The following is a 14,880-nucleotide window of genomic DNA, read 5'->3' as shown; positions in this document are numbered from 1 at the left end:
CTGATGTCAGACACTTGCCAAAGGACTTGCCCCAGGGTCTCCCCATGGGACTGGTAAAGAAAACCTTGCTGTGAACCTACTGCTCTGGGGTAATGCTGGGTGCCTGATGATTGCTGGTGGGTCTCAGAAGGGAGCAGAGGACCTGGAGGGAAGGTAGGAAACCCAGCATGATGCCTAGGGGTGAGGGCTGCATCGTGGAGAGCACTCGTCCCACCGTACGGCCGGAGCTTGGTCTGTGTGGCCAGCTGTGTCTGGGGTATTCTCTCTGAGATATGGGATAATGGAGTTGCATGCAAAATGTCTGGGATTTCAGCTAGTCATTTCAGAGGAACAGATATTAATTACAGAGGCAGCGTGACCATGGCAGATGTCAGGGCTGAGTGGCATTGCCAGGCAAGGTGCAAGGCAGAGCAGGTAACAACTAAGCTTTCAACCCCTCGTGTTCCCTGGACAGACATGCCCCAGCAGGACCCGGAGTGGTGGTGACATCTGCACCTCTGAGCTTGTCCCTGGTATCCCAAGCTTCAACCTCATTTGTCAATGGGATTTCATTATGGTCAGGAGTGTATTGGAATATGTACAGTAGTGCAATACCATGACTTCAGCAAATACCTTTATTTCCCCACTTTCAATAAAAGATTGCCCGTGATTTCTCTGCCTTGTTTTTGACTCTCCCATTCAGTATCTTCTACTGGGAGTGGAGCTGCTCATTCATCCCCTAAATTATTCCCTGAAGGATGCTGTTGCAAATGCAGCTGTTTTGACAGAGGTCAAGGGAGGCTTATTGAAACCACATCTTAAGGATAAAATAGAAAGGAGTCTCTTTTGGGCAACTAGGCCCTTGGTCTGTATCCAAAGCTATGATCAGAGCAGTGATTTTAAGGACTTGGGTGCAAGGAGTTGTTCCAGCATTGGCAGTTGCCCCCATTCCTGTGATTAAATGCCTTTAGTTCTTATTCCATCTTGTATAACTGAAGTCTCTGCAGTGTGCCAGCTTTAAAAAGCTGAGTACTGTTTCCCTGCATGAGAGCAGGGTTATAGTGCCTGCATAAAGCTGAGGGGTTCCCAGCTCTGCCACAGAAGTGCTTCCAGAACAGGCACCTAAGGGAAAACTTCGTGTTCTTAGAAAGCAGCCTGTACTCCCAGGCAGCATGAAAAGGCTCAGCTAAATCTGCTCTTCCTTTTGTCTGTATAGTGTCTGTCTTCTCTAGTAATGCATAAGTTTGCATGAAAACGTTATCTCTTCTGCCTTAAGAATTCATCATTTGTGCCTCTGCTTATTCCCTACATGAAGTCATAATCCCCTATTTACGATATCACAAAGGGTTGCTGTGGAAATGATTACTAATATTAATAAGCCAAAGAGGATGACATCAGGTAGGGAATTAGCAGAAAGTGCAGATGAATGCTGACTTTTCTGTAATGCAGCAACAAAGAAAGGTTAGTGAAATCCAGAGAATGATTGATAACTTGCCCCTAAAAATAAAAATTAAAAAATGAGGCTTTGCTGCTCTCAGCCTTATATATAGGAAAACTAGTCAAAGTGCACAGAATTTTATAAATTCTTTTAGCTCCTTCTGATTTTCCATTACTTTATGAATTAGGGTTGTACAGCATCTCAGAGGACGTAGGTCTTTACCATATGACCTGCTATTTAAAAAGGCAGCTAGTTGTGGTTTTCTTTAATTAAAGTTAGATGTTGTAATAAACATACTGTGCTTAAGTGAGTGTCAGTGCTGTTCAGTTTGCATATATGCAGAAGAATCTAGTCTTTTGGAAGATACAGACTCAAAAGTATATATTTATAGAATAGAGACTGTTGTGTGAGTCTTTTTTTCTTAAGGGAGAGGAACGTGTCCCTTTTGATACATATTTGTCATCCCCAGTAAGGCCACAGGATCTGGGTCAGAGGCTGACTGAGATGTCATTTGACTTGCGTAAATGGGGACTCATGTTTCTATTCCTTTGCTTTTCTTTTTTTTCTTTGACTATTCTCTCCCTGGGTTCCTGTTCCAAAAGACAGGATGCTCGTTCTCTCGCCTTCTTGACTGAAAGCAACAACACACATACGCTGTTTCCTTTTCCCCTCCTCAGGTCATGGTTTCCCTTTGCAGCGGCCCTTGGGCAGAGCTGGCAGGCAGGTGACAGCATGGCCATGACGCAGGGTGGTTCAGAGAGGCAGAGTACGCAGGTGTGGACGTGAACGGTGCGTGGTACCCATCACATCTGCAGTGATGCAAAAGGTGTCCTGCGCCAGGAAAAGCCGAGGAGTAGGGTGGGAGAGGTTGCTTAAGGAACTCTGCCGTCTGGAAAACATGACTGCAAGGGTGCAGCAGGGAGGAAAAGCCAAAAGCCCAGCTGCTGAGAGTGTGGGTGGTAGGTGGAAATTAAATGCTCTGGCTACGTATAGGCTAAGAAAGTTGGTGTATTGACCATGGCAGACTGGGGCATTGCGGGTTTGAAATAGATCTCAAATGCAGTTTGCATCCGTAGGGTCTGTGCTATCCTATCCTATCTTATATCTCTAGCAGACTTTTCAGTACCCAACAATAAGCCTTAGATCATTCTACTGTGATTTATGCTGCTCAAAGTGGCTGTCTTGTTCCCTTCCTACTGAGTCTACCCTGCTGTTGTCTGCCACCTGTCTGCATTTGGGAGTGATACTGCTGATAGATCTTGACGTTCAAGCAAGGTCATTGGCTTTTCCAGCTCTGCTCTTCTGTCCCCTCTGGTTACCCTGGCCAACTCTTTATGGTCACTGTTGGCACTGCGGCATTTCAAGGAAACTCTGAGAAGCTGTTGAGTAGTGTGGTTTGTGTAGCAGGCTGAGTCCCTGCACCCAGGTGTATAGCACCGTAGCGTCGTTGCCAGCCCCACTCTGTCCTGCACTTTCTTGTGTTGAACCCTAAGGCTGCTGCTTTCTCTCTCCAGTGCCAATTGTTTCTCCAAATATGAAGTGAGGGGGGAACTTAATAGAGACAGAGCAATAAAGTAATGAATGAAAATCAGTATAGGTAAGTGTAAAGTGATGTGCAGCAGGGACAGGGAGAATGACAGTGTGAACATCACATACAAAATAATGGGCTCTGACTGATCATTACCACAGAAATAGGATCCTGGGCTTGTTGAAATTGCCATGTCAACTGGAAACCAAATGGAGAACATAGTTATGCCACTGATTAAAACTGTGGTGCATCTGTGTGTTGACTGTTGTTTGTGCTTTGTATGCATAATCCCTTCATTCCAGAAAAGGTAGAGTAGAACTGGAAAGATTCAGAAAAGTGCAATAAGGCTGGACAGATATCTGGAACAGCTTGCCCAAGAAGACAAACTAAGCAAGCTATGACTATAACCTGAAAAAGAGACAACAAGATGGGATCATAGGTGCCTATAAAATCGGGAATTATGTGGAAAAGGTGATCAGGGATCAATTGTTCTCTGTCCCTTCCAGTGCAAGAACCAGGGGAGCTCTAAAGGCAAGGGGCAAGTTCAAAAAAGAAAGGAAAATAAATACTTTCTCACACAGTATGTGTCTGAACCCTTAAGCTACTTTGCTACAGGTTCAAAAGTGAACAGGACGAACTCCTGGGGCAGTGCTGTAGGTGGTATTGCTGTGTATGACAGCTGACGAGTTCTTGGGAACCACACATCGAATCTCAGTTGCCTCCAGTCCCTGTCTTAGGATCCAGAAGTGGGATATTGTCACCTCTCACGTGGGACTGGAGACCCGCATCATGCAGCACTGAAAAAAAAGCCTTAAAAAGTGGTAGGTTTGGTAATCAGGGTTATTTTCCAGGTAGCAAGCAATAATTTACCTTTCTCTCTGTCCTCCTTCCAGATGGCAATGTCCTGGTCAGGTGACCATCCTCATCTTTTGCCTTAAGTGTGTAAGGGCATCAGCCTGATGTTGTTCCCAGACAAGTGGTCCTTCCTCCAAGCAGAAGAGAAGCATGCTGTCCTTCCAAACTCCCAGCCAAGCTGGGGGGATGTGGCTGCTGGCTGCATATTGCTGAATTACTCTTTTCATCAGTGTTAGCTGCCCCACACCACAAAAATACTTCATTTTCATTGTTGTAGGCAAAATTTTTATGTAGCTTAATCTTTTCTCACAATTTGTAACCTCTTGGATTAAAATATTCCAATTTGCTCTGTACCCCAGGCCAAATGTTACTTAAGCATCAGTGTAGAACAGACCAAACTTTAATGTGCTTAGAAAGAAGGAAAAGAGAGTGGGTGGAAAAAATATCTTAAATAGTTTTAGGTGAATAGTTTTCTTTTAAGAATACTGTGACTTGAAGGATTTAGGAAAGGGTAGCTGAAATCTGGTGAGAGAATGATCCTGTGGGTGTAGGGTTGCATGCATTTGACTTGGCCTTAGCTTTGATTTTTCTTTTAAATGTTGGGGTCTAATCAAAACAAAAATCAGACTGTGAAAATTGGCATTTCTGCTTCTCTGTCAACATGACACAGGCATTTTTAATTGCAGTGTTTGTTGCCATGTTAGCAAGAGGAACATTCACTCTATGTTTGGTTTTGCTTGTGGAGTGTTGAAGATCCAAAGGTGCATTGCAAGTGTGGTGGGTTTGGTTGCTGCCTGTCCCGCAGCAATGTGGGTGTGAGTAGGTCCCAGGTGGCAGCAGGGCTCAGACTGGAGCTGTCCTCAGGAGTGGGGAAAACTTGTAACTAGGCTTGGCCTGATTTAAAAGTGCATGCTGTCATCTTAACTCTGTCAGTGATAATAGGCCCTAAACGCATACGCATTTTTCCTTCATGCCTAATGCTGCTTCATATTTAGGATTATTTAGCTTATCCATTACCTCAGTTGTCTGAGGACACACTGTAAAAAACTATAGAAAAGGCATTTTAGGCTATGCGAATGACTTCAATATAAGGAAAGCATGACTAAGGGCTGAGAGAATGTGCAATGAAAATTACCCTCTTCAGGCTGAAGAAAATTCCCAGAAAAACTAGGCATGCGGGAAATGCCTGGCCCTTAACGTAGCTGGTCATACAACATTTGTGGGCAGAAAGCCAGCCCTCCACAAACGCATTGTGCGAGTGCTATAGTCTTTGTAAACTTCCAAAAAAATAGGTATTTTTGGGGTGTATCTGATAGAAAACATAATCAAAGGACCTTGCTTTTATCTCTTTCTCTGCCCTGGAATCCTGTCTGGCTAGGCACATGTGCTCACTGACTTTACGTAATAGAAACATGGAAAACCCCACAGGTCTTTAAAATAACCTGGTTGGATCATATTGGTGCATTTCTGCTGCGTACAGAAACCTCCCTATGGGGCAGGTTTGAGTTGTTATTGCCTGGGCGCTCTCTCAAAGTGGTTTTTGAAATTTTACTTCAACGAGCAGGCATAGTTGTAACAGTAATGAAAGCTTGCAAATATGATCTCCTCCTTAATAGCCAAGGAAGAGAGTAATCTTGTATTGTCAAATGTCCAGTTATTAATAAATGCTTTCTTGCAGTGTTGTTCAAGCTAGCTGAGATCCTATTCCCACTGTTGCAGCTGTGTACTCAAACTCCCATGCTGCTTCATCTCGCTTTCCCCCTCATTTTTTCTCATGTGTTTCTGAATTAATTCAGCCACCACTCCTGTGCTTTTTAATCTTGAAAACAATGCTTCTAATGTGCTCTTGCCACCATCTCCCAGGCTTCCCGAAGCTGATTCCTGAAGCACAGCTACAGCCCTGCCACTTGTTCTTCATTTCTGCTTGCTGCTGCTGTTGTCACTTCAGCATTTTCCAGAAGCAAATGAATGGGAGATGTGTCCATATCCTTCTGCTTAAGAATTTATTCATAATTTCATATGGAAATGTTTCAGTGATTCACAATATATTTCTGATGAATGACTTGTTCCTACAGAAAACCTACAATATCAGGATTCTGTTTCCAACAAGGACTAGAGAAAAGAGTTGTTTGGGAGCTGAGTGAAATACAGGCACAGTGACTTTTCTTCTACTGATACATGTATTTTAGTGCCGATTTAATAAATATGTTTTCTTAATTGAGACTTAAAAAGATTATGTAGGGAAGAAAAGAGAAGCTGCAGGTAGAGGACGAGCTGGCTCTGGTTACCAGGGAGAAGAGTTGCACTGAGTGCAGACATGTCACCTGCTGCTAGATGTCTGCAACATCAAGGAAAGTGTAATAAAATATATCTTGGCAATATAACGGAAACAAAATTATAAATAAGAAAGTCAACCATGGTAAGCATAGTATAAAAATACATCTGGTGAAGTAAAGGTGCGAGGATTTTCCCCCAGAAAAACACATTAACCTTTTATGGAGGTAGATGTGACCTTGGGAAGTTTCATAACTTCAGAAGGAACCAGAAATGACAATCTGATAACACTTCCTCAAGAATGCATGGCATTCTGCGTTGTGAATTTCATGTTCTCTGTGGGATGTGAATGACTCAGGCTACAACATGAAAAATGCATCCAGACCTATAAAGAAATTACTTACTGTAGGTGTGTGCAAGTATGAGTTGTTTTGCTTCCCAATATGTTGTAGATCCTTGTTATAGTTCAGTTCTATATTGTATTTTTTTTATGAATGAGAAGTAGTACAAATTAATGACCTTACAAATAATTTAATTATAAACTTAACTGTGCTTAAAATTAAGGTCTGCTCTCCACTATGCGATGTAAGTCTGTGGTGTTTCCCCGAGAAGGGGATTTAGTTGAAAAAATTTGTTAACAGAATACCAGTTTATTTTTAAGATAATATTAGTGTGAGCATTTTAAGCTGAAAAAAAGCCTCTTCTTTCTGCTTGCATATTTGCAATGTACATGGGAACATAGGGGGGCTGGCTATGAGAGAAACTGAAACACTTGCATTTGCTTAGGTTTTCAGTAGAACTGAAGTTTTTGACTCAGAGTTTTGTTCACTTCTGCATTATTCTTGGTCTCTGTCAGGGTGAAGCTGATGTAAAGCTGGAATGGTACAATGGGAGTCGGGCATCTTGTCTCCAAACTTTTCCCATCTTTATTAAAAAGCTGAGTCTGATCCAAAACATGGGGTCTCAGGCTTCTCATGTGCTTAGAGTCTCTGTCTCTGAAATTCCAGCCAGGATCCAAATTTGTATATGAGCCCTATATTTATAAACCAAACCTCTGAAACCCACCAGCTCTGCTGTTCTGAGAAGGTTATTGTGTTGTCCCCTTGGGAACAAGGATTAGCACAGACGTGCCTTCTCGCTCCCCCGGCACAGGTGCTTAGTGAAAGAGTAACTGCTTGGAAAGCAGAAAGGAGGTTCTTGAAAAGAATTAAGATTGGGCTGATATCCAAGCTGGGAACTGTTCCTGTCCTGTTTATGTTAATTCACACTCATTTTATAAATATTGAGTGATGGCTGCTTTTTTTGAAGGTGCTGAGCACCTATAGTTGCCATCAATGGGAGCAGAAGTTTTGCATGCTCAATGTGCATTCCTTGAGCAAAAGACCTTACTTTGAGTGCCCTGATTAATCCTGCTGCTTGCAGGAACCATTTCACAAAGGTTTTCTACTGCTCGTTTCAGTTAGGGTTAGTAGATTTTTCCTTGAAGGTCAGAGATGAAAAGAGATCTCTTTACTTGCTGCATAGCAAAATGGCGCTTGGCTGACTTGGCAGACACAGCTATTTTTTGAAGGCTCTGTTCTCCCATTTCTTGGGGTTGCTAATGTTTGGTCTAAATAGCTGCACTTTGTGTCTCCTGGCAGACCATGCAACAGATGAGTGACCACCGCTACGACAAGCTGACAGTGCCCGATGATGCCGCAGCAAACTGCATCTACTTAAACATTCCCAGCAAAGGCCACGTCCTGCTGCACCGAGCCCCTGAGGAGTACCCAGAGAGTGCAAAGGTGAGAGCCGCACTGAGGGTGCCTGGACCCCCGGCATCCCAGCCTTGCTGGGAAGTCAGTGGGAATTGAAATTGGGTGCTTTCCAGAATGGGCTGTTGTATCCCATCATGGAAATACCAGGTGGTGAGAGGTGGGCGGCCCGGACTCTGTTCTCATCTCCACTACTGATTTAATTACTCTGTCTCTTGTGCCCTTGGTGCTGCTTCTGCACAACTGAATGTAGCAACAGTTCCCCTGACTGCAGTATTGATGTGCATGAATCCCATAGCCAGAAGGCCATGTATGCTGTAAATGTTAGTGTTGATTACAAATGACGGGACGGCTTAGCATCCACTGATAAATCCATGCCTGTTCATTCTGTAAATACTTAGAGAAAAGGGAAAATAGAGAGGCATAAATTGTAATGATTTCTGTTCCGTTTTCTTTCCTAAACAGGTATTTGAAAAACTGAAGGACCATATGCTGATTCCAATAGCCAACACAGAACTGGAGAAAGTAGATGGGTCACTCACCTGTTGCTCTGTGCTTATTAACAAAACTTCAGAATTATGAGTTTACAGAGTCCCTCCCTTGTAACTGGCAATAATGTTACACACAAGGTAGACGAATCTGTATCCACACTTTTATTGTTTTTATTGACAATCTACTGTACCACTGTGCTACTAACCCTTGTTTACAAATTTTTTGCTTTGTGTATTTTTATTATGTCCTTGCAGATGGTATATAAGGTGGATGTATGGTTTGGGGGGCACATAACTCTGAAGTATGTTAGTCCTATGGGCTAGCAGAAGACAATTATAATGGCTAATCCCTAGCTTTAGTGATTTAACATATCTGTGTGAAAATTTTAGGAAAACCAACTAATTCTCAGTATTTCAAGCACCTCTGTTGTCTTTATAATGTTATCTTCTCCTGTGTTTTTTCTCTTGCTTCCTTGCTCTGCATCTTTTTTTTCCTTTCTCAGTCCTCTTTACTTTCAGTGGGGGGGACTGAAGAGAACTCAGTGGGCTCATGAACTTGGTGTCTTGGGTGGTAGGGAAGCTTTCCGTGCACTAGCTGGAACACTGGGCAGTGGACTCTGCTTACTGTCTCAGCCATTTCACGTTGCTGCTGCTGGGCAGAGCATGTGGCTGGAGTCAGCTTCAGAGGCCAGGTAGCAACTTTGGAAAATGCTTCCTCCGACAGGAATGTTTAAGGGCAGTGTCTGCCTGGGAAACTTGAATGACAAAAATGGAGTAGTGCAGCCACACAAGGTATGTTCTGCAAGTTCAGGTCCCAATTTGCTGCTAATGCCGTGACTTTCAATTTGGTGAGAACAGAAGAGGATTTTTTAAAAAGGCCAGATCCCAGGAGCACCCAGACCACAAAAATGAAAGACTGAGATGCTTTTGGAAATGTTAAACATACAAAAGTAATCTAAAATATGGGGGGTTTAAATTCTCTTTGTTTACTGTTTTTATTCGTGTCTGTCTGTCCTTTCTGTTTTCTCCTCTTTTGGAGGCCACTTACTAGCAAAATTCAAAAGGAAAGGGTGATAGAAGGAGTTGAAGGACAGCTATTCCTGGATTATGCTCATGAATAAGGGAAGCTATTTTTTCCTGAAAGATTGGCATTTGTACTTTATCTGCCCTTGGGACAGTTTTCCTTGGAACAATAACCATCTTATTTTTTTTAATTGCATGAATATTTACTGTGGTATTCAGTTAAAACAAATACAAATTTTGTAGCAAATTCCACAACATGTTTACCCACTGAGTCATACTTTTTTTCACCACAGTAAAGTGAAGCATACACCATTGTATTCACATGCTTCTTGTTAAACCATTTGTAAACTAAGGATGGAGAAATTCCCAAACAGAGGCAGTAGTAGGAACTCTCCAGAGACTGACAAATAGTCTGAACACGTTATCAGCTTCTAGACATCTCCTCCACCTTTCCTGAACCACTTGCGGCGTGTTGCTAAGGTACAGTAGGAAGCAAGCGGTGGGGCTCAGGCAATGTGGTCTGCAGGAAAACAAACAGTATTAACTGAGCACACACTTGGATATCCTTTGGAAACCTGCGTACTTTTTTGTGCAGTCATAAGGGAGGAAACACAAGTACTCATATCCGTAGGTACTCCTCAGCATATCTCTCGCTTCATCTCAGTGTCTGAGGAAGAAACCTCCTGGCAGCTACCAGAATACATCTGATGCATTGTGGGCACGCTGTACATTGTGAAGACACAAGGTAGTGCAAGGGAGAGAGCAATGATGAGTGAGTATAATGTATGTGAAAAGAGAGCATGTCCCAAAGGAAGTCTTTAGCCAGCCAAACAGCAAGTGCTGGTTTTATGGCTGTGTGCTGTCCCAAAGCGTTCTCCTAATGTTTCCCCTTTGTCTCCTCCATTCCCCTGCGCCATCATTTAAGCCTGACGCAGGCTCTAAGGATGTAAACACTGCAGTGGGGAATCTCTTTTTCTACCTTCCCTTGATGCTTTTTAAATATCTGATAAAGCATCTTGCATTTTAAAATGACTTGATGTTAAGCAAAGATTTTGTGCCAAAAAGTGACCCTGCAGCATTTAACTGTGACCTTCTAGAGGCAAGCTGTACTCTGTTAAAAACCTGTGCAGCTATGGGAGCTGTCATACAAAACCGGAACAGAATCCTCCTGACCTGTCCATGCGCATCCTGGGGCCTGGCCCCCATCCATGTCCTTCAGTCCCTCTTCCCTCCTCTTGCTAGGGAACCAGACCATCCAGCTACAATGGGACAGCGTTAGGCTGGTGGATTTCAATTCAATTTATCTCTTAAACTTTCTGTTGTGGTTTTTTTTTTTCTTTCCACCTGTCTCTCTTCCTCAGACTCTCATTTCTAGTTTATGGCATGATGAGCACTTTCCTCTTTTAACCCCAAGTGATTTTGCCTTCTGTTGCCTCAGTTCTCCTTGAATCTTCTTTTTCTGTACTCCTCCCTCTTTGCTGTGCACTACAAAGTATCCCAACCCACAGTGGACTATCCTAAACTCACTCTCTCCCTGCCAGGAGCAGGGAGAAACTGAGGGGTCCACTTTGGCTCTGAGCGACTACTTCTGAGCTGGAAGGATGACTGTCAACGGAAGCTGTAGATCCAGAGAGTGGCAAGGGTGACTCCTCTTCTTTAGAATTACTCCAGAAAAGAGAAACATTTGGGGTGGACATTGTTGTATCTTGTGTCCCTGAAAGCAATAGAATAGGTGACAATGAATTCCCGTGGCTCTCCAAGGGAGGAAGTTGGGATCTCAGAGCTGAGAAACATCTGCATTGACAGAGAAGTTGTTGCCATTTAGATTTCCTTGGCTTCAGGGCTGCATTTTGGTATACAGAAAGAGCAAGGGAGTGGCTGAGAGACCTGAATTCCCTCAGGTAGTGATTTCAAGTTGTATTCAAACTGTCTATCTTCAGGCACAGAATTTAGGTGCTCTAAATCACACCTGCTTTCTCTCTGTTGGTCTCAGTAGGTATCATAGCTTCCTAACAGATGCTCTAAATTATATCTTAGCCAGATGTCAAAAGTTACCTAAGCTGGTTAGTGGGATTGCCCTCACCTCTCTGCTTTTAGCATTGTTCTTTATTCTGGCATCATAAAGCAAAAACACTAAGAGCATTTCAGTTTGTGCATTTGCAGTATGGTAGTAAGAACTAAAATCATACCAAATGCTTCTTGTTCTTGCTGTTTGCTATTTTTTCTGTTGCCCAAATGAAGAATTTGGTTGTGAGGACATTTCTGCTGTGATACATATGCATCTAATGGGCATCCTGTATATCTTGTCACCAGAACATTTCTCAGATGCCTGATATAAATCATCATCCTTGATTAATATAAATAATAAAATGAAATCCCAAACCAAAAAAGGAGATGAGACACTGAACACTAATAGCTGCCCACATAAAACGCTTGATAACAACTGTCAAGCTGTATGACATAGCAGGTCAGCACAGAAGTTCTTGTGGTTAATAGCTCAGCAATGGGGCTTGAATTACTCATGAAAGGTTTGTGTTTTTTTTCCTTTGAGCAATCAGCTTAGCTCAGTTCAAATGAAAGTGCTACTATGTGCATTATAGATCTTTCATGATGTTATCTTTGCTAAGAGTTTAGGGAGAGCTGTGATATGTGGGTTTCTTTCTTCAACAGAATGTGAATACGGTGTCTCTCTCTGCAATGAAAATGTGAATGCATACTGTACCTTATAAGATAAACTTGAATTCTTCCATTTCTGCATTTTTGTCTTTTCCATGCTAATATACTCCTTTTCAGTCTTAAATAGATGCCACTATATGAAGCTATGCTCTGATATTTTTGGTGATTTCCATGTGATAGGTACGGAGCTCATAGATGACAACACTACGTCCAGTTTTAAAAACAAAAAGTCAGTGCACAGGATGCTGTTTGTTGACAGCAAATTGGGGATGAACTATGGGGAAAAAATGAGGTATTGATTTCATTCAGCTTCTTATACATTATATCAGAGAAGTCAGAGCCAAATTACTTTGACAGAAAATATCAACATTCACATGGAACCATTTGGGGAAAATAATTTACTATTTAAGATTGTCTGTTTTTTCTTTTATCAGTAAGGAAGCTGAAAAGATAAGACTGCTTAAAGAATGGTATTTGTTAAGTGATTGTGAACAAAGTATCATTGAACCTCTGTATTTTCAGAAAAGTTTTAACTGGACGTATGATGTAACTTGTATAGAGTTGCATGTGAATCGTGTTAGTCACTGTTTTACATTGTATTGTTCTGCAGTGCACAAATATGACTACTGAACACAGAAGTGTTACATTTCATTAAACTTAAAATCTTGTTGCAGTATCTAGTTCCCCAGTTTTTGTGCCAAAAACGTCAATACATTCCATAATCTGTTCTAATAGAGGTTTGCACTTTGATTTTTTTTTTGTGACTCTTGCAGTTTCAATACTATCTATCCCCATCACGAAGGAATAAAGTGTCAGTTGTACTGTGCACTGTGTAGTTTTTGCCTCTTGTTTTGAAACTGAAAACATGCATTTAATACTGTTTCATGCCATCTTTTTACTTGGAAGCTTGTTACATGCCTAGAAATAAAGCCAATTATAGACACTAGTGCTGAAACCTTTAACCCTGTTAGAAGAAATCTTGACTATTTAAAAACAACTCATGATTTTAGATTCTACTTTTGAGAATAATGTATAGACAGGGGCTATTACCTGTGTGTTCTAGATACAATAGTTGTGACTAAATGTTGTTATTGTCCAAGATACCTAAACAGATGTTACTGTAGTACAGTATTTTCTCAGTAGTTCCTGTATTTACTGTAAATTACAAATGGTGAAACTACAAAGGTTTAGTGGCATAACTGTTATCGTTAAATTATTCATGTAGCTCTTGTGTCTTTTCTCTCCCAGGAAGTCAGGAGAGGTGACTACATTTCAGACACTGCTTTGTGGTAACAGGACAGATGGTCGCATGTTTTATATCTAAATACTACTTGTTGTGTGCTACAAGCAGTGCGTGTGGGGCTAATCTCTGCTTGTACCCTTGTGCTCTGATATCATCAGGATATGATGTTAGGATTAATGATCTCGGGAGACAGTGCAGTTACTCCATGCTTCGTGGACATGTAAGTGCTCATGGGCCTTCAGTGCCACCTTGTGGCAATCCAAGATTCAACTGGTCAAGTCCTCAATATTGTTGCTTCAACTTTTTAAGAAACCCAACATAAATTAACAGTACTGCAGAAAAAGAATTACATCACTTCCAAACTGTACAGATTGGCTAGTAATAGGACTTGAAATAAACGATAATCTAATACTATTTTTTTTGGAAAAACAGGAATAAGGAAAGATTTAATTAGGGCAGATCTAAATACAGCTTTTGTACTAATTTAACTACACTGTTTAAAAGGATGATTTTTATACTGATTTTTATATCAGCACTACATCTAATGTGGATACATTTAGCTTGGTGCAATTAATGTAGCAAACTACTGCATTTACATGCATTTTTGTGTACCCCTATCTACAGGAGAGAGTTGGTACCAATTTACTTGAATTTGTTTCTAAGTAGCAATAATTAAAAATAACAAAAACTATACAAGCCGCCACTCCTTGCCTTGCCACATTAAGAAGTTCTTCATAGGATATCAAAACCTTCAACAGCAAAAGCATAACGGCCATTTAAAATGGAGTGCCCTTTGTAAAATTTAGATGTAGAATATTCAGCAAGTAAAGACTTCTGCACTTGGGTGTATGCTCTCACAGGGGCCTGGGGCAGGGGGAGTGGGGGGTCCTGCCAGATTCAAAAAGGGGTTGCCCTGAGGCAGGACCCAGACCCTCAAGTAAGGACCAGGAGGGAGAATGGGATAGGAGCACATGAAGCTCCCAGGTAGAGGCCCTGCTCTGCAGTAAGGACAGGCTGCCTGGAGAGGGGTTGATCAATGAGGGCAGAAGGTGAAGAAAACCTGGAGCCAGTCACAGCTCTGAAAAGCCAACCAGCCCCTTCTCACAAACTGTGACAGTGTTACAACATTTTCTAGGACCAATATTGTGAAAGATTTTAACAGCTCTGGGTCATAAGCAGTTTCCAAAACTTATCTGGAAATTTACTCTAGAAACTTATTCTAGATGGATGTTACATAAGTACCTACTCATAAAACCAATACAGTGTCCAAAATCTTCCCAGCTCCCCTGAAAGAAATTAACTTGCTCTTCATTGAGGCACACTTCTTAATCTTGAACTAATGCTAACTTCCTACAATGAGTTTCATGCTGAGAGTAGTCTTCTTCCAGCTGCCTGGACCATTAAATCCTGTTAAGGTTTATTGGCATTAAGTCTACTAAAATATATTCTATTCTTGTATTCTCTAACCACATGCTCTTTTCCTGATTGCTGAAGTTAATTCATTTCAGTTTGTCTCATACATGGCTCAAGAATCCAGAAACCTAGCCCTCCAGACATCACATGGCTTTGAGCAAGGTTATTAACAAATGCTCTAAATCTAGAATGCATGATAGCTATTT

At 41.7% G+C, this 14,880-nt stretch overlaps 1 protein-coding gene across 1 annotated transcript in view; it reads left to right on the top strand.

The window, feature by feature from the left end:
- The window catches only part of DDAH1 (dimethylarginine dimethylaminohydrolase 1), a 59,362-nt gene extending 46,518 nt beyond the window's left edge, over window positions 1–12,844 (top strand). Inside the window, exons 5-6 of the mRNA XM_074876427.1 lie at window positions 7,715–7,858; window positions 8,294–12,844. Coding sequence (XP_074732528.1) covers window positions 7,715–7,858; window positions 8,294–8,410 — 261 coding nt within the window. The 3' untranslated portion in view covers window positions 8,411–12,844. The remainder of the gene's footprint in view (window positions 1–7,714; window positions 7,859–8,293) is intronic.
- The last annotated feature ends 2,036 nt before the right edge of the window (window positions 12,845–14,880 follow it).

This window comes from Strix uralensis, chromosome 8 (genome assembly GCF_047716275.1).
Source record: "Strix uralensis isolate ZFMK-TIS-50842 chromosome 8, bStrUra1, whole genome shotgun sequence".
Lineage (NCBI taxonomy): Eukaryota > Metazoa > Chordata > Aves > Strigiformes > Strigidae > Strix > Strix uralensis.
Note: the sequence above shows the minus strand (reverse complement) of the source record. Positions and strands in the feature narration are given on the sequence as shown.